General features: G+C 42.3%; 1 protein-coding gene across 1 annotated transcript; it reads right to left on the reverse strand.

Annotated features, from left to right (window-relative positions):
• Positions 1 to 2021: 2021 nt before the first annotated feature.
• LOC306649258 (selenide, water dikinase 2-like) lies at positions 2022 to 4298 on the reverse strand. Its single transcript, XM_079120060.1, is given in 2 exon segments — positions 2022 to 3387; positions 3389 to 4298. Coding segments are annotated over 2 exon segments (1353 nt in total). The 5' UTR covers positions 4127 to 4298; the 3' UTR covers positions 2022 to 2772.
• Between the last annotated feature and the right edge of the window lie 15695 nt (positions 4299 to 19993).

Below are 19993 nucleotides of genomic sequence, written 5' to 3' on the forward strand. Positions count from 1 at the left end.
TTTAAAATTCACTGTGCTTGGGCTGGGGAGATAGCTCAGTCAGTAGAGTGCTTGCCTTGCAAGCACAAGGCCCTCGGTTCGATCCCCAGCACACCCCCCAAAAAAAAGTTCACTATGCTGGGAAGTCAAGAAATATGTGACTTAAAACTTAAATTTTAGAAAATGCATATTATTTTTGATAAATGTCTTTCTTCCATTTTATTACCTCTTTCTGAAAATCCTCTTTAATGTTAAACCTCCTAGCCCACCTCTTCATTTTCCCTTCTCTTGTGTATCTTTTTTCTTATCCTGCTTCCTGATACATTATCTTAATTTTTTTTTTTTTTTCCCCGTGCTGGGTAAATGAACCCATGGGCTTGTGCTTGCAAGGCAAGCACTCTACCAACTGAGCTATCTCCCCAGCACCATTTTCTTAACTTTTTCCAACTCTTGCTAAAGTTTTTTTTTTTTTAATTTAGTTTTCTATATTCTAAGTGTCTTATTCTCTTACTAATCATCATTTTGTAGGTACTTTGTCTCTTTTTCCCTTGCTACTCCCCATATATTCTCTTTAAGGGTTTTCTATTGTTTTTCATTTGGCGATTGAACTTAGAGACTCCGGAGTGCTAGATAAGCACTCTGCCATTGATCTATGTCCCCAGCCTTTTTAATTTTGAGACAGGTTCTTGTTAAGTTGTGCAGGCTGTCCTTGAACTTGCCTTCCTCCTGCCTCAGCTGCCACCTTGTCCGTTTCTTTCTGTTTACTTTGACTTTTTTCAAGTTGCTTCAAATGTTTGGTGATCTTAGACTCCTCATATTTAAGAATGAGGCATTAAAAAGTTTAAAGTACCAAGTGAAGGTTTTCAACCGGGAAATGTCGCGATATAGGGATTTTCACAGAGAGCACCCTAAAAGTTTATACATCTGTTTTTCTGGGCATGTTCGTTTTCTCCAGAGTACCATCCAGTATTTCACCTGGAGAAAGGGATGGTTTAAGCTTCTTGCTCAGGGTTGCTTGTTTATTGGTACTAGACACTGAACTCAGGGCCTTGCCCATGCTAAACACATGCTCTACCACAGAGCTATATTACCAGTTCCTTGGCCAGTTTTTACCAGCTAAGCTTGAAAAAGGGGCTGAGACGTGTCATTTTTAAGTTTTTAGTCTTCTGCTTTCAGTCACACTCCCTGTCCCTCTGCTGTACCTAATGTTCTTGACCAACCCTTTCCCTGCACAAGTGAGAGGTTAAGTCACCTGACTATGTGAAATGGATAGAAGAATTTAAGAGGTATAACGATATAATTATCCTGTGTGTAAAGTTTTTTTTTTAAAAAAATGGTACTGGGGGTTAAACTCAGGACCCTGTGCATGCTAGACAAGTGATCTATCACTGAGCTATATCCCCAGACCTTTTTTTTTTTTTTTTTTTTTTTTACTTTTGAGACAGGGTCTCACTAAGTTGCTTAAGGCCTTGCTAAATTACTGAGACTGGCCTTGAATTTGTGATCCTCCTGTTACCCTCCCCAGTGGCTGGGATTATAGGGATGGGCTGCCACACCCAGCTTTAAACCCTAAGTTGCCCAGGCTGACCTCAACTTGTGATTTTTCCATATTGGCCTCCCAAATAGTTGGGGTTGCACCACTGTGCACAGCTTTGTGTATAAACTTACGAACAATGTTTTTTGCCCGCCTCTTGTCCCCATTGTTCTATGTATCTCTGGAGCATGTCTCCTTGCTTCTTGTTGGTATTCCCCAACTCTAGCAGCTTCTTCTATTCTGCTAAGTCTCTCTACCAACTTTCCAAGAATTGCTGACCTTTCTTTTTGCTATTTTCTCACCTACCCTCTAATCTGTGGAGTTTATGCCCATTGAGTCCTCCTCTTTCATCTCAGGGAGAAGATGCAAAACTAAATTTGTGTGTTAAATTCCTTTGTCCAGGATCAGGGAAAGCTCTCTAACTTTGCCAGATACTAAATGTAGCAATGGGTTCATTTTATGACTGTAAAAGATTTAGAATCCCAAAGAACCAAACATTAGCCATAAATGTTTTCCAACAAGGTCACTCTTATTTATTTAACTATAAGAAATTACTCTTTATTAATTAAATCACCAGGAATTTTTAGCACAAAATTTAACATTTTAATGACCACCACATCCTGGGCTCTAGGACTTGCTCTGCCTTTCCCAATCCTTAGTGGGTTTTAGAGGGAAAGACATCATAAACAGAGACCAAGTCAGATGGTTGCAGGTCCTCCTTTCCCAGTCATTGGACAAGCTGCTCAATTCTTGTCCAGAGAAGGAAAGAGCCAGTTCCTCATAAAAATCTAATAAAGAATTTGACATTATATTATAAGATCTCTCTTAACAACTTAGATTATCAACAATTTTGGTCCAAACTCATTGCTTCTTCTTCTTCTTTTCTTTTTTTAATTTTGCAATTTACTTTTTGAGTATGTAATTTTAGTAGTCTCATTCCCTGTGCAGAAATGAATTAAACCAGTGCAAAGAAAAAACCCTCAAACTGGAACAGCCTCATCTTGCTTTGGAAAGGTTCTTCCTGCTCCTCCTACACCCAAGAGATAAACACATGTCCTCCCAAAGTCCAAAGTGTTACTTTTGGCCTTGGAATGTACATAAAGGCAGTTACTGATGGGCTGATTCAAATCACTGAGAAAGGGCAGCTGGAACCACTATGCAGGCAGCCTTCTTTGGAAGTTTCTTAAAATCGACCCTTGAGAATCGTCCATGATTTTATATAAAAGCTCTAAGTTCCCAACAACTTCTGCTATTCCATTTCAGGAGCTAGGCTCAGAGGAGGCGTTGGAATTATCAGGAGCAAGAGCAGCAGCAGTGGCCCCACGAGGTAGAACCTCTATAACTCGAGGCTTGTCAATGATACGGGCCGTTCGGTTTCCCTTTTCCACAATGCCCACGATCCATGCTTGGTGACCCTCTCCGTACTTGGAAGATTTGATTTCAGAGCAAAATCGAGCTGCCTGTTCTCTTGGCAGACAAATTAGTAATCCCCCAGAGGTTTCAGCTGAGGTTCCTTGAAGTAGTCCAAACCGCCCACTGGCCTTGCTGATGGCAGCCATCTTGGCAATGATCGGCAGATTATGAATGACAAAGGATACCTCATTTCTTTGCTGTTTTGCGAGGTTCTGAGAATGTCCTAAAATGCCAAAGCCTGTGATATCGGTGGCTGCATGGGCATTAAACGTATGCATTAATCCAGCAGCAGTTCTATTTAGGGTAGCCATATTGAACATAGCTTCCTGATAGGCCAGCTCTACCTCTTCTCTGGAGACCACCATTTTTATCTTATTCCACCTTTCAGGATTATCCAGCCATTGGTGGGCATTAGCGGCAACTTGAGTGCCTAATGGTTTGGTTAACACGAGCACATCCCCCTACAACTGCATTGTCAGGCATTATGAATTCATTTGGCTGACACACCACCGTGGCAACTCCACCGATGATAATCCAAGGGTTGACCACTGTTTGTCCACCTGTCACTGCAGTGCCTCCCTCCTCAGCAGCATCCCGAAAACCTTTGATCATGAGTGGTGTTACCTTTTCTCGTTCCTCCTCATTCATACTTTGGCTGACACTGAGTAACATTAACATGTTGTCACATTCAGTAATGCCCATGGCATAGAGGTCACTCAGCACATTAGCACAAGCTATACGCCCCATCATGTAGGGATCTTCCACCAAGGGGTAAAAGAAGTCCGTGGTCTGCACCAGTGATAGGCCTCCGTGCCTCAGGGGGATGACGCAGGAGTCCATTCCAATGCTCAGGAATGGAAAGGTTGGGCTGGGGCCTGCCCCGGAGGTCAGGCCAGCTTCCTGGGCCGCCTCTTCCTGGCCTCCGACCAGGCCCGAGCTGGGTTGGGGCCGCAGGTCAGGTCCCGTCAGTCCCGCCAGGAGTTTGAGCAGCGTCTCCTGGGGGACCTTGCAGCCTCAGCCCTTCATGCCAGAGAAGCCGGTCAGCCGCCAGCTCGGGCTGAGGCCCAACGTCTGGGGATCGAAGGGCCGGTAGCTCGAGAAGCCCCGGCCCAGAGACAAGCCCGCCGGGCCGGAGGAGCCTTCCGCGGCCACAGACGCCGCCATCGCCTCTCCGCAGGCGCCCGCAGCGGCCTCCGCCATCGCGCCGGCCGGGCAGAGAGAGGAGGGGGAGGAGCGGGAAAAAGAGGAGATGGTCCTTTTATTTTTACTCAAGTTAATTTGAAGTAACAGTCAGACATTACCGGAAGAGCTTCTCCCGGCAGGTCTCGCGCCGCAAAACTCACTGCCCACGCCGCCTTCCCGGCCTCCAAGTGAGGAGCCGCCGGCCTCTCTTATTTATATGCCTAGTGATTGACAGCCCCACTATCCAATGAAAACTCGGCCTCTGAGAGGCGGGCTTCCTTTACTCCAAAAGATGCATTACAAATCAACCACCCGCTTGCAAACTGTTCCAGCGAGGTTACGGAACGTCACGAGATGTTCCGTTCCTCGTAATTTAAAAAATCTTTTGAAAGTGACTGGCGTAACTCTGTTCCTCTGAAATCACTTTACCAAAGTCTAGAATTCTCGTGAAGGTCAGAATAGTCTTGGAGTCACTTGACAGCGCATAAGATCAGTCCAGGAGAGAAAAATAACTCAAGGGAAAAAGCGGGAAAAAACCTGAGAAATTAGAAATTAAGTTACTGCCAGTAAGTGAGCAAGTTGCAATATCAATATAATATAATATATCAATATAATAAAATTATATATATTGCAATATCAATATAATATAATATATCAATATAATAAAATGTTAATATGGACTTTAATGAAATTTCGGACTCACGGTCCAGACACCTCCATGGGTTCTGATGCTGTTAGGGTCACAGCGTTATCTCTTGGTGTCAGCTGTTTCATCTCTGCAATAGAACAGCTCACCTGTGCCTTCTAAGACGCCTCTATCTCTCTAAGTTAGTATCTGTGAGAATGTGTGATATATCCATGAAGGGCAACTTGCCAAAGTCTATTAAAATTACAACTGCCTCCAAATACTTTTGACCCAGCAGTTCTAAGTCTAGAATTTTATCTAACTGTACTCATCAGTGTGGAAAGGATACCTTATTTATTGCTGTGCCGTTTGTAATATCAACGTACTGGAAACAGTTTTATGTTTATTAACTAGGATTTAAATAAATTATGAAAAATTGTGGTAGTCTGCATAATGAATATTATTTATTTATGAAAGTTAATTACTTGTATGAACAACATCAATATGGATGGAGTTGTGGCTCAGTGGTAGTGCGCTTGCCTGGTGTGAGGCCCAGGGGTCGATACTCAGCACCACATATAAATAAATAAAAGATCCATTGACTCTAAAAAAAATTTTTTTTAAAAAGTAAGTTGCAGAAAAACATATAAAAATAAGATGTCATTTATATAAAGTTCAAAACCAGGTAAAACAGTAACAAAAGATACATATGTAAGTTAAAAAAACCCTTTTAAGAGGCAAGAGTGGGCTGGGGTTGTGACTCAGTGGTAGAGCACTTGCCTAGTATGTGTGAAGCACTGGGTTCAGTTTTCAGCACCGCATATAAATAAATGATTTAAAATAAAGGTCCTTCAACAACTAAAAAAGTATTGTAAAAAAGGGGGCAAGATAATGAATACAAATTTAGCATGGGGGTTATTTCTGGGGAAGGGTACATGGAAAGCTTCTGGGCTACACTGAATTCTGTTTTCTGGGCTGGTGGTGGGTACATGCGTGTTCTCTAAATCATACCGGGCTGCGGTGTGGCCTCAATGATAGAGTGCTTGCCTAGTATGTGTGAGGCCTTGGGTTCAATCCCCAGTGCCAAAAAATGAAAATCATTGAGGTGGGTGGGGATGGGAAGGACTGTAGATTGAGACAGACATTATTACCCTAAATACATGTATAAAAAATGTTTTTTAATAAAAAATTTTTAAAAATGAAAATCATGTTTTTCTTATGCTTTTTGTAATTTCTTCCTTTCTTTTTCAGGGTTTCTCTACCAGTGAGCTGTATCACCAGCCCATTTTATTTTTTAAATTTGGAGAACTAAATTTTTTGAATTTAGTGAACTAAATTATCCAGACACCTCAAACTTGTATTTCTCTTGCCTCATCCTCTTTGGGATTATAGGCATGGACCACTATGCCAGTTTGTAATTAACATTTCGAATAAAGAAAGTGTGCTGTTTCAGAATTTTTTTTTTTTTTAAATTATGTAGTGAAAAAAAAAATAGATGTGGAGGGCAAAAGACCTTTGGATTTTTCTTTCTTTCTTTCTTTTTTTCTTTTTTCAGTACTGGTGATTGAACCTAGGGCCTCCATGCATATTAAGGCAAGCTATATCCTCAGCTCAACTCTTGGATTTTAACCTCTGCATTGTTCAATCAACATAATCGGACTGTTAACCTTGAGGAAGTTAATTCTTTCTGCACCTTAGTTTTTCTTCTGTAAATGAGGATCATAATCTCTGCTTAGGACCTGGCATGAGAACCTTATGAAAACTTCAGCTGTGAAAAAGGCCTTTGCAAAAATGTTCATTGTAGTGTATTCATGAAATATTACATTACTAAGGGGAAAGGAAAACATTTTATTATGTCTGTAATTTCTGGAGTTAAAAAGTGACTGAGGTGTTGCTGGTTGTTTGCTCTCGGCTCTCTGGACTTTTCCCTCTCAATTGTGATGTGTAATTATTTACTGGGGTGACAATGCCACGACTATGTCTTCCCCACTAGTTCAGAAGCTCCACAGAACAGGAGCTGCTCTGTTCTCCCACTCTTGCTGCCCTAGCACTTTATATGGTAATAACAATTGTTGAATGAATAAATCATTTTATGTAATTATTTGTGCAATTTGCCGAGTGCATTCGATAAGCCATGGTGGGAAGCATTATGCATTGATTGATCTCTTCATTTCATCCTCATAGCAGCCCCAGGAAAGTGGCATTATTATTTTCATTTTTCAGATAAGAAAACTGAGAGCCCAGAAAGGGGAAGAATCTTGTGCAGGGTTAAAAACTGGCAAGCATGAGCTGGGGTTGTAGCTCAGCGATGGAATGCTTGCCTATCACAAGTGAGGCACTGGGTTCGATCTTCGGCACCACATAAAAATAAATAAATAAATAAAATAAAGGCATTGTGTCCATCTGCAGATTATATATATATATGTATTATATATATAAAGTATATATAAAATACACACACACACACGCACACACACACACACACACACACACACACACACGAAAGCGGGGAAGGAATATAGTGAGATTCAAACCCAGGTCTGATGGACCTGCTTGATAATACTAACAACCCCCACACCCTGTCCCTCAAGCAAGGTGTCTCTGCTGAAAAGGTGTTTATCCAGTAGTTCCCTTATGGATAGCACATTGCTACTTGGGAGCAGTGTTCACTTAGACCAGTGCAAAGAAAATATTGAATCTGCCATGGCCACTGACCAATCCACTTAACTCAAAAAACAAGTTCATGTTTTTCTGAACCCTTGTGCAAGTGATCCCTATGGATGTCCCAAGAGTGATATTTGTGACTGTGCGTCATGAGCACTGGAAAGCATCCACTTTATCCTGTTTTTGTTTTGCACTGAGAGATCCACTGAACTATGTTTCTCATTTGGGGTAAAGCATGTGAGTCAAAGATTGCAAAGTTTTAACTTTAACTGAGGGTGGGGGTGGGAGAGCAGGCACAGAAGAAAAAGGAGTTTTCAAGAATAAGAGGATCTGAGGGCTGGGGGTCAGCGGTGGAGCGCTTGCCTAGCATGTGAGAGGCACTGAGTGTGATCCTCAGCACCACATAGAAATAAATAAATAAAATAAAGGTCCATCTATAGCTATATGTTGTTATGGGGCGCAACTTAAGAACAGACCCATCACCACTGAGAAGTCCAAATTTGAGAGTCTTTATTAAGCTGGTCGGCTGACTGACTCACACAATGCCCCCAAAAAGTGGCTATTGGGAGAGCAGCCCCGACCATAGGGTTGTAGGGTTCTTACACCAAAAATCACATCAATCATAAGTGTCTGTTGTTATGATTTGAAATTACAAACTAACATCATGAGATCATCAACAGAGGGGGAAGTGGGTCAAAATGACCCTTACCTAGGTACAAACTAAAGAATGGCTACTAACATCCACACAATCACCATTCACATGGTACATTATTTAGGAGCAATAGGAATCAAAAGAGAGCAATTTTTTATTACATAAGAATTGTCATTTTGTATTGCTAACCATGCCATACCAAGTAACTGATGATGGGAACAGAGGCGGGGTGTTCCCATGGGAGAAGCTAAGCAATTATTGATAGGTACAGAGGTGAGGTGTTCCCATGGGAGAAGCTTATTTCCTACATAACATGGAGTCTCAGAGCAAAATGGAGTCTGTCTGGTCTATAACATTCTCATGGAGCCAGATCTGTCAGCCCATCACAATGTGTGTGTACACACACACACACACACACACATGCACACACTCACATGCACACAAAAGAATAAGTGGATCCGAGACCCAGCACCACATTTGTTTTTTCACCCACAAAAAAAAGCATTTGGACTGCTGGGTGCGATGGTGCACACCTGTAATGCCAGCGACTCAGGAAACTGAGGAAGGAGGATCACAAGTTTGCAACCAGCCTTGGCAATTTAGCGAGACCCTTTCTCAAATTAAAACAACAGCAACAACTGTGGAAGTAGCTCAGTGGTAAAGTGTCCCAGTACTGGGTGGGGGGAAAGCATAATTAGGCATAATTAATAAAGCATATAGTTATGATAATAATTTGGAGTTATAACACTTAGGTTTTAAGATTCAGTACACTAATTTTTTAACTGTGGCAAAATATACATAACTTCAGTGTATTTTTTTGTTTTCATTTTTGTTTGTGCTGGGGATTGAATCCAGAGCCACTGCAAATGCTAAACATATGCTGTACCACTGAGCTACGTGCTCAAACCAAATATGTGTGTGTGTGTGTGTGTGTGTGTGTGTTGCTGGGGATCAAAACCATTGCCTTACACATGCTAAGCAAGTGTTCTATCACTAAGTTACATTCCCAACCCTACCCCCATCCCCCTACTTTTTTATTTTTGGCAGTACTGGGAATTGAACTTAGAGGCACTTACCCACTGAGTCACATCCCCAGCCCCTTTTTATTTTTAAATTTCAAGACAGGGTCTTGCTAAGTTGCTTAGGGCCTCACTAGGTTGCTGAGGCTGACCTTGAATTTGCCTTTCTCCTGCCTAGTCTTCCCAGCTGCTGGATATAGGTGTGCACCACCAAATCCGGCTACCCAGTACACTTTTAATGACTTTTTTTTTTTTTTTTTTGCCTGTATAAAATAATTTTGGGCTGGAGTGTGGTAGAGCCTAGCATGTGTGAGGCACTGGGTTCAATCCTGAGCACCACAAAAAATAAATAAATAAAGGTATTGTGTCAATCTACAACTAAAATATTTTAAAAAATAAATGTTGTTCTTATAGAAACATACATCTTAGTAAAAAGGGGGAAAGTTAAAATAACCTGAAATTCCACTTGGCAGAGAGACATATTCTTAGTGCTAGTACTTAAGACATTTCCCTTGATATATGGTGATAGGCACCACCTCACATTGAACTCCAGGGGGTGCCCTGTCTCCCTCCACCCTGTATGCTCTGTTTGTATACACACTTCTTTTTCTTAGCAAAAAACAGAATGGTCCCCATTTCTTCCTTCCTTCTTTCCTTTCCTTCCCTCCCCTTCCCTTGCCTTCCTTTTTGTACCAGGGATTGAACCCAGGGGCACTTAGATCACTGAGCCACCTCCTTAGTCCTTATTTTTTGTTTCAAAACAAGGTCTCCTGAAGTTGCATAGGACCTCACTAATTGCTGAAATTGGCTTTGAACTAGCAATCCTCTAGTCTCCCAAACCACTAGTCTCTCCAATCTAGTCTCTCCAATCCTGTCTCCCAAACCACTGGGATTACAGGCATGTGCCACTGTGCCTAGCTGTTACAGATTATTTTTTTTGCCCTGGTCCTGGGATCAAACCCAGGACCTCATGCATGTTAGGCAAGGTCTCTACCACTGAGTTACATTGCTAGTCCCCTTTGTTAGAGATTTTAATCTGCAGTCAAACTCTGGAGGCACATACTTCTAAGGTACCTTTCCCACCAGTCTGAACCTCCATGATCTGATCCAGCATCCAGATGAGTGTCCCCATTGTTGTCCCTGACCTGGGCCTGGCTCAGCACAGTCTGTTTCCAACCCCATCCTTCCCCTGTTTGCCCCATGGGACTTCCAGCAACGGACTGTGCCTCAGGGGACTTGAGGCTTGACACCCAGGGCCACAGCCCTCACGCGCCCTCACCAACCTAAGTGACAGAAAACTTCAGCTTGGTTTCTGGGGCCAAGGTGAGAAGTACTTGTTTCATCTTCTGCCATGAGAACAGAAGAAAGAGAGAAAAGGGATTGAAGAAACTCAGAGCAATGGCAGATGGACAACTCAGGGAATAGAGGCTACATACATAGAGAATGAGAGGATGGCTTTGAGGGAGGTGAGGAGGGAGCTGGTGTGATGATCTGGGGGGTGGAGTGTTTGGGGTGAGAAATGGCCATGGTAAGTCGCTAGGTGGGGAGCAGAACTTGACGTATGGGAGGACCAACAAGTAGGCAGTTGTGGCAAGTGATGAGTAAGACAGGAAGAAAGAAAGGAGGGCATCGAAGAGGCCATGTAGGGCTAGGGGCAGGGCCTTGTGGGCCAGGGGATGCTTTTGGCCTTGACTCTGGATAAGATTAGGAGCCGGGGAGGGTTTAGACCAGAGGAGTGACAAGATCCCTCTGGCTGCGTTGGGGTCCACAGGGTGGAGTGGAAGCAGAAAGACAATAAGGAGGCCTCCTGAACATTGGGGGGTTGGGGGGGGAGTGGTGGGTTGCTTGCCTAAGGGTGGTACCCTGAAGATGGTGAGAGGGGATCAGACTGGATATATTTTGAAGGTAGAGCCTACAGAATTTCCAGATGGATGGGAAGTAAGATCCGCTGAGTCATGTGAAGGACTTTTGAACTTTTTATGCAGAGAAAGGTACAGGAGGGTTTTTTAGCAGGGGCATGACCTGGTGGATTTGTGGTTTTGAAAGATCACTCAGGCTGCTGGGTAAGAGTAGACTGGAGGGGCAGGGTGCAATGGACAGCTAGATATTTGTGCAGTGGGTAGAGGAAGTGGACAGAAGGTAGCACCAGGTGCTCCGTCACCTGGAAGTCCTTTGCCATGGCTATTTCTGTGCCCAGCAAATACTATGGTCTTCAAGGCTCCAGGAAGTCTTTCCTCTGGATTCCAAAGCTCCGAGCTTTCCTTTGTTTTAGCATTTACCGTGCTAGGCTTCCCCTGAGCCTGTGAGCTCCTCGTTGCTATAACCCCACTTCGCCAGAGCTCGGTGAGCTCAAGGCCAGCCGTGGGTCTGGTGCAAAGAAAATTTTAGTGTTCATTGAATAAATAAAAGACAAAAGGTAAATAAGGAGAAAGCAACAATTTGGACCCATCAAAGCACTGCAAATTCTTTATTATTCTTTTCTGATTATAAAATTAATATGTGCTCTTTATTCAAAAATTACATATCATTTAAAAATGATATGTAATTAAAAATTTAAATAAAATGTTAAAATTACATATAATTATATATATATATATATGCACACAAAATTTTCCCCAAACTTCATTTCTATACTCTAGAGATAAGACATCTCTAGAATCTAGAAATAACAACTATCAGAGTTCAGTAAACATCCTCCTTTATACACTAAGGGCCAGGCACGATGGTGCATACCTACAAACCCAGCAACTCAGGAGGCTGAGGCAGGCGGATTGCAAGTTCCAAGGCCAGCTTTAGCAACTTAGTGAAGCCCTAAGTAACTTAAGCAAGACCCTGTCTCAAAAACAAACAAACAAATGAATAAATAATAAATAAATAAATAAATAAATAAATAAATAAATGGCCTTGGGATGTAGCTCAGTGGTAAGGCACCCCTGTGTTTAGCCCCAGTGCCAAAATAAAAGAAGAAGAAGAAAGAAAGAAACAACAAAAGTTTTAAAGTTTAAGAGGCACAGATATGGGAGTGGGAGGCTGAGACAGACTCCTGCTAGCAATGTAACACCCGCTGTTTTGTAACTGCATTTTACTGCTTACATTATGTGATATCTTTCTATGCTAGTACATCTAAGTCTAATAAATTTTGTTAAAGAGTGAATAGTATTCTAGAAAGGGACATATTTCATTGATTTTACCTTTTTTTTTTTCAGTGCTGGGGATAGAACCCAGGCCTTGCACACGTATTAGGTAACCAATCTACCACTAAGCTATGACCCTCAGTCCCCACTGGCTATTATTGCTAGATATTGAATTTGTTTCTCTCTCTTCCTTGTTTATTTAGTAAAAGATTTCTCCTCAAGCCTCCTTGTTGCATTATTTTGAGGCTACAGATTTTAGGAGGGAAGATGAAACAGTTGTTCTTCCTGGTGGTGGCCAGAGGACTTGAGAATGGTCTTACAGGAAATTAACTGAGGATGATCAGCCAGGAAGAGAGAAGACTAAGGGGTGACATCATGCCTTGTCCAGAATTCTGCAGGGGGTGCCAGGCATGGATGGAACAGACTGCCCTGGGCATTTCCACTTCCAAATGGAAACCAGGAAGTCACAAGGAGGCAAATGCGCATTGGATCATTTTCCTATGGGCAGAGGTGCAGGAGATGCAAATCGTTCTGCTTGGAAGTGATGAGATCCTGTCTCTGAAGGTGGTATAAGCAGGGTGGTTGAACATGTATTGGAAGTAATACAGGACTTGGGTGAGGTAGAGGAGAGGTAGAACTGAGGGTGATATTTGGAAGTCCTTTCAACTTGATACTCTGTTTTTTGTTTGTGCTTGTTTCTTGGTACTGGAAGTTGGACCAAGGGGTGGTAATTTATCACTGAGCTACATACTCAATCCTTTTTATTTTTTATTTGATAAAGGGTTTATTACCAAGGGTTCTCATTAAATTGCTGAGGCTGGCCTTGAGCTTGTGCCTCCCCATAACACTCTACCTCACAACAGTGACAAGGCATCGTAGTAACAAATCTGCTAGGTTTTGCTTTTTTTTTTTTTTTTGTACCAGGAATTGAACTCACAGGTGCTTAACCATTGAGTTACATCTTCAGCCCCTTTTGTATTTTATTTAGAGGCAGAATCTCACTAAATTGCTTAGGACCTCTAAGTTGCTGAGGTTGGCTTTGAACTTACAATCCTCCTGCCTCAGCCTCCCAAATTGTTGGGATGAAGGGGTGCACCACTGCACCTGGTTTCCTTTATTTTCTAGATGGGCTCAAGTCACCTGGTTGGAAGATGGAGAATGCATTTCTTTTTTCCCATTCAGAGAGAGTGATGATGGGGAGTTCACTGTGCTTGATGTGACAAGATAAAATAGGCAGGGTTTTCCCATACCCCAATGTGCAGAGCAGGCCAAGTTTAAATTTTGGTTATTTAGAAACTTCTGGATGCCTGAGCAAGTTTAAAGAAAGAATGAGGTGACCCTACAGAAGATCTTTTTAAGAGGGAGTAGGGAAGCTTTCAGGGGTATAAGAGGGGACTCACATTATCATGAGCTTGACACAGGAGCAAAGTCTTCATCATCAAAGGGGAGTGGTGATCCTTCTTATGGTATGGTGGCTATTAACCAAGTATGTGTGTGGCTCAGCCTGTAAACATTAAACTGGGTTCAAGAGAGGGAGGAAGGGAGGGAGAGAGAGATAGAGAGAAAGAGAGAGAAATAAAAACCAAAGAGCTGTGTCACAGCAGAAACTCAAGCAGTAGCTTTGGGACAACTTTACAATGATGTAATTAATCAAAGCAGAGACAGCCATTATCCCCCGGCAATCTGGTGTTTCCAGGGTTCAGGGTCACCAACAAGAAGTATGGCTCTGTCTCAATCTTGGTTTAGAATTGCAGCCAAACCAGGTGAGGTGGCACACACCTGTAATTCCAGCAACTCTCAGGGCTGAGGCAGGAGGATGGCAAGTTCAAGGATAGATTCAGCACTTAGTGAGATTCAGTTGCAAAATAAAAAATGCAAAGGGCTGGGGATATAATGTAGCTCAGTGGTAAAGTGCCCTTGGGTTTAATCCCCAGTACAAAAAAAAAAAAGAAAAGAAAGGAAGGAAGGAAGGAAGGAAGGGGAGAGAGAGACAGAGAAAAGAGAGAGGAAGGAAGGAAGGAAGGAAGGAAGGAAGGAAGGAAGGAAGGAAGGAAGGAAGGAAGGAAGGAAGGGGGCAGAGAAAGAGACAGAAAGAGAGAGGGGAGGAAGGAAGGAAGGAAAAGAAAGAAAAAAAGAAAAAAAAAAAAAGAATGGCAGCCACCTGGGGTAGCTCACATACCAGGGCGTGGAGCACAAGTGAAATATCACTGGATACTTTCCACAAGAGCACAGGGGATTTGCATGAACTAGAGATCTTGCCAGGCATGGTCCTGGTGCTGTACACCTGTAATCCCAGCAGCTCAGGAGGCTGAGGCAAGAGGATCCCAAGTTCAAAGCCAGCCCCAGCAAAAGTGAGGCACTAAGCAACTCAGTGAGACCCTGTCTCTAAAGAAAATACAAAATAGGGTTGGGCATGTGACTCAGTGGTTGAGAGCCCCTGAGTTCAATCCCTGGTACCCCCCACCCCCAAAAAAGAAGTAAAGATCTTATACTGGCAGATGGGAGTAATAAAGCCATAACAAGGGGCACAAAGGTTAATGTGATCCTATTTGAGCACACAGATTGGCGAGCCCTGTAGAAGTCTGTGCTGTACGTGGCGGACAGCATCAACTATCAGAATGGGAAAGACATCACAGCAAGAGTATTGACCATTGCTGGTTCCTGAACTATCCACTCCTTAGACCAAACCCACACACAAGACTGGCCTCACATCAGAGTCTAGATACGAAGGCCTGGAGTGAGATCACCCAATGACAACAGGACCCGCACAATGCCCAAGGGATGCCAATCCTTAGAAAATCTCTACCTGGAGTGTGCTCAGCTCAGCCCTCCCTCAGAAAGCCCAGGGTGAGTTTCTAGAATTTAAGAATGCTCAGGCCCACCTACCATGAGATCACAAGCGTCTTGGAATAGGGTGGTGGCCTCCAAGCCCCAACCATGGTGTGGTCCTCTGACCTTTAGTGACTTCCTCTCCCCTGAGGCACAGACTCCTCCTAACCTCTTGGCAGGAGGGAAGAAAGGGAAGGAGCACTGTTGTGACCCACATATTTCTATGAGATCCATCCTGACCAAAGTGTCTGTGTCACCACGCCCAGGAGGAAGTGGTGGGTGAGGAACCTGGGCCAGGAGACAGCAGCTGATGTCAAGCTGTATCTGCCCCAGCAAGTCTGTGTGCCTCTGGGGAGAGAGAGATCGTTAGCCCTGATTTGTCCCTGGTCTTTGGCCATCAGACCTGGTGGTGTGGGGGATAAGAGAGGCTCCAGCGTGCTTTTCTGGACAGATCTTTGCTGCCATACACTAGGCAGAGACCTATTGGTCCCCAAGCAGAACCAGCAACTCCCTTTTGCCACGCCCTTGCTTGCTCAACGTCTAAGAACCATAAGACAGAAAAATTCAGTACCAGCAGACAGACTGGGACTGGAGAGGCCATTAGGAATGGGGGAGGCTCTACAAGTATTACTCGTCCCATTTATGGATCTCCTGATTAAGATCTCATGACATCTCGACATCTATTTCCATGTCTGCATTGTTTTCTTCTCACTTTTTTTTTTTTTTTTTAACCCGGGGGTGTTTTACCAAGGAGCCACATCCCCAGTGCTTTTTATTTTTTATTTTTTAATTTGAGACAGGGTCTCGCTAAGTGAGGCTTAGGGCCTCATTAAGTTGCTGAGGCTGGCCTTGGACTTGCAATCCTCTTGCCTTGGCCTCCCAAGTTGCTAGGATTACAGGTGTATGCTAGCTTAGAGGTGGGACTTTAAAGAGGTGATTAGGCCATGAGCACTCTGCCCTCATGAATGGATTAATGACCTTATTGAGGGAGTGATTCAGTTACCAAGAGCTCCTGGTTAAAGAGAAACTCAGCCCCCTTCCTCCCGACTCCTGTCACCTTCTCTCACTATATGATTCTTTCCACCGTGTTATAACCCAGCAAAAAGACCCTCACCAGGTGCAGTTCTTCCATCTTGGACTTTCCAGCGTGAGGAACCATGAGCTAAATAAACCTCTGTTGGTTGTGTAATTTATCCATTCTGTGGTATTCTGTTATAGCCACACAAAACAGACTAAGACAACTAGGCAGTGGGGAGCTATTTAAGGGTTTTTGAGTAGGAGAAATTATGTGATCTACTCTGTGTTTACATGGAGGAGAAAGGACATGGTTATGATGGTGTGCCAACTGTATGTATACCTAAGGGGTTAAGGCATTCGGATCCCCATTTTACAGAGAAGGAAGGAAAGAATAAAATGGTATGGAGAACTGCCCAGGGTCATCCATGAGATGCCTTTGCAATGGTGGAATTAGTCAGACTCCAGAGTCCAGGCCTTGCCATAATTCTTCCTTGCTTTGGGAAAAGTACTCTGGCAGTAGATAAAAAAGAGTTGGAGCAGAGAAGGTTCATCAATCAGTAGGGGAGTTGTAACAGTAGGAGAAAATCAATGAAGACCCGGACCAAGGTGGATGGTGAGGCTGGGGAGAGGGGATGGGTTTAGGGGGCACTTCCCAGGTGCCAACTGCTCCCCCATGACCACCCCCTCTTAATAAGCTCTCAAGCCCCGCTTAAGTATCCCTAAAAGACACTTGAATCTCATCATCAATGTTCCTCGTAGCTGGGCCTAAATTCCAGAAATCTCTGCTGAAGGAGACCTTTCTTCTGTTATTCTGTTTTGTTTTTCTTTTTCAATGATGGGGATATCAAACCCAGGGCCTTGTACATGTTAGGCAAGCAAAGTACTACTGAGCAACAACCTCAGCCCAAAGGAGATTTCTAAAACGAAAATTCCAGAAGGGCCCTTCTCTGAGTGCGTGATGTTCACCTAACGGTATCCATTCTAACCTTCTTATTAAACTTTTGAATTGTTTGAGACTCAAAGGCCATCTCAAACAACTGTACAGATGTGGTCAGTGAACAATATTTCTTCACAAATATCCCCTGAAAAACATTGTCCATCAGATACTTCTAGTTCATGATGACATTTAATACTTTGAACTGAAGTTTGAGATAGACATTGTTCCTATTTTGCAGATAAATAAAGTGAGACTCAGTTTCTTTATTGGACTCACCCATTGTCACACAGCTATCAAGTGGCAAGGTGAGGTTTTTGCTTTTTTGTTTTATGGACAAGAATACTTTTATTTTATTTGCTTTTTTTAAAATTTGTTTTATTGTAAACAAATGGGATACGTGTTGTTTCTGTTTGTAACATGGATTAACAGCATACCATTTGCATATTCATACATTTACATAGAGTAATGATGTTTGATTCATTCCGTAATTTTTTCCTTCCCCCCCACCCCTCCCACCTCTCTTTTCCCTCTATACAATCCCTCCTTCCTTCATTCTTGTCCCCCTCCCACCCCCCATTATGTGTCATCATCCGCTTATCAGTGAGATCATTCCTCTTTTGGATTTTTGAGATTGGCTTATCTCACTTAGCATGATATTCTCCAATTTCATCCATTTGCCTGCAAATGCCATAATTTTATCATTCTTTATGGCTGAGTAATATTCCATTGTATAAATATACCACAGTTTCTTTATCCACTCATCAATTGAAGGGCATTTAGGTTGGTTCCACAGTCTGGCTATTGTGAATTGAGCAGCTATGAACATTGATGTGGCTGTATCTCTGTAGTATGCTGATTTTAAGTCCTTTGGGTATAGGCCAAGGAGTGGGATAGCTGGGTCAAATGGAGGGTCCATTCCAAGTTTTCTAAGGAATCTCCACACTGCTTTCCAGAGTGGCTGCACTAATTTGCAGCCCCACCAGCAATGTATGAGTGTACCTTTCTCCCCACATCCTCACCAACACCTGTTGTTGCTTGTATTCTTGATAATCGCCATTCTAATTGGTTGATATGGAATCTTAGGGTGGTTTTTGATTTGAATTTCTCTTATTACTAGAGATGTTGAACATTTTTTCATATGTTTGTTGATTGCTTGTACATCTTCTTCTGTGAAGTGTCTGTTCATTTCCTTAGCCCATTTGTCGATTGGGTTATTTGCATTCTTGGTGTAGAGCTTTTTGAGTTCTTTATAGATTCTGGAGATTAGTGCTCTATCTGAAGTATGATTGGCAAAGATTTTCTCCCACTCTGTAGGCTCTTTCTTCACACTGCTGATAGTTTCCTTTGCTGAGAGAAAGCTTTTTAGTTTGAATCTATCCCAGTTATTGATTCTTGCTTTTATTTCTTGTGCTCTGGGAGTCCTGTTGAGGAAGTCTGGTCCTAAGCTGACATGTTGAAGATCTGGACCTACTTTTTCTTCTATAATCTGCAGGGTCTCTGGTCTGATTTCGAGGTCCTTAATACATTTTGAGTTTAGTTTCGTGCATGGTGAGAGATATGGGTTTAGTTTTATTCTGTTGCATATGGATTTCCAGTTCTCCCAGCACCATTTGTTGAAGAGGCTATCTTTTCTCCATTGCATATTTTTGGCACCTTTGTCTAGTATTAGAAAAATTGTATTTATTTGGGTTTGTGTCTGTGTCCTCTATTCTGTACCATTGATCTACCTGTCTATTTTGGTGCCAATACCATGCTGTTTTTGTTACTATTGCTTTGTAGTATAGTTGAAGTTCTGGTATTGTGATACCTCCTGTTTCATTCTTCCTGCTAAGGATTGCTTTAGCTATTCTGGGTTTCTTATTCTTCTTCCAGATGAATTTCATGATTGCTTGCTCTATTTCTGTAAGGTACATCATTGGGATTTTAATTGGAATTGCATTGAATCTGTATAGCACTTTTGGTAGTATGGCCATTTTGACAATATTAATTCTGCCTATCCAAGAACATGGGAGATCTTTCCATCTTCTAAGGTCTTCCTTAATTTCTTTCTTCAATGTTTTGTAGTTTTCATTGCAAGGAGCGCATTCCAGAAAAGAATGAAAAGTCAACAACTAAATGACCTAACATTACAGCTCAAAGCCCTAGAAAAGAAGAACAGAATAACAGCAAAAGTAGTAGAAGACAGGAAATAATTAAAATCAGAGCTGAAATCAATGAAATTGAAACAAAGAAACTATTCAAAAAATTGACAAAATAAAAAGTTGGTTCTTTGAAAAAGGAAACAAAATAGACAAACCCTTAGCCACACTAACAAAGAGAAGGAGAGAGAAGACTCAAATTACTAAAATACATGATGCAAAAGGAAATATCACGACAGACACCACTGAGATACAGGACATAATGAGAAGCTACCTTGAAATCTGTACTCCAACAAAATAGAAAGTACCAAAGACATTGACAAATTTCTAGAGACATATGCTCCTCCCAAACTGAACCAGGAGGACATACACAATTTAAACAGATCAATATCAAGCAATTAAAAATCTACCATCCAAGAAAAGTCCAGGACCAGACGGATTCTCAGCTGAGTTCTACAAGACCTTCAAAGAAGAACTCATTCCAATACTTCTCAAAGTATTCCAGGAAATAGAAAAGGAGGGAACCCTACCAAACTCATTGTATGAATCTAATATCACCCTCATACCCAAACCAGGAAAAGACACATCAAGGAAAGAAAATTTTAGACCAATATCCTTGATGAATATAGATGAAAATATCCTTAACAAAATATCAGCAAACCATATCCAAAAACATATTAAGAAAATTGTGCACCACGATCAAATGGGGTTCATCCCTGGAATATAAGGATGGTTCAACATTCGTAAATCAATAAATGTAATCCATCATGTCAATAGACTTAAGGATAAGAATCATATGGTTATTTCAATTGACGCAGAAAGGGGCTGGGGAAATAGCTCAGTCGGTAGAGTGCTTGCCTTGTTCGATCC

Source organism: Sciurus vulgaris (genome assembly GCF_902686455.1).
Source record: "Sciurus vulgaris genome assembly, chromosome: 18".
Classification (NCBI taxonomy): domain Eukaryota; kingdom Metazoa; phylum Chordata; class Mammalia; order Rodentia; family Sciuridae; genus Sciurus; species Sciurus vulgaris.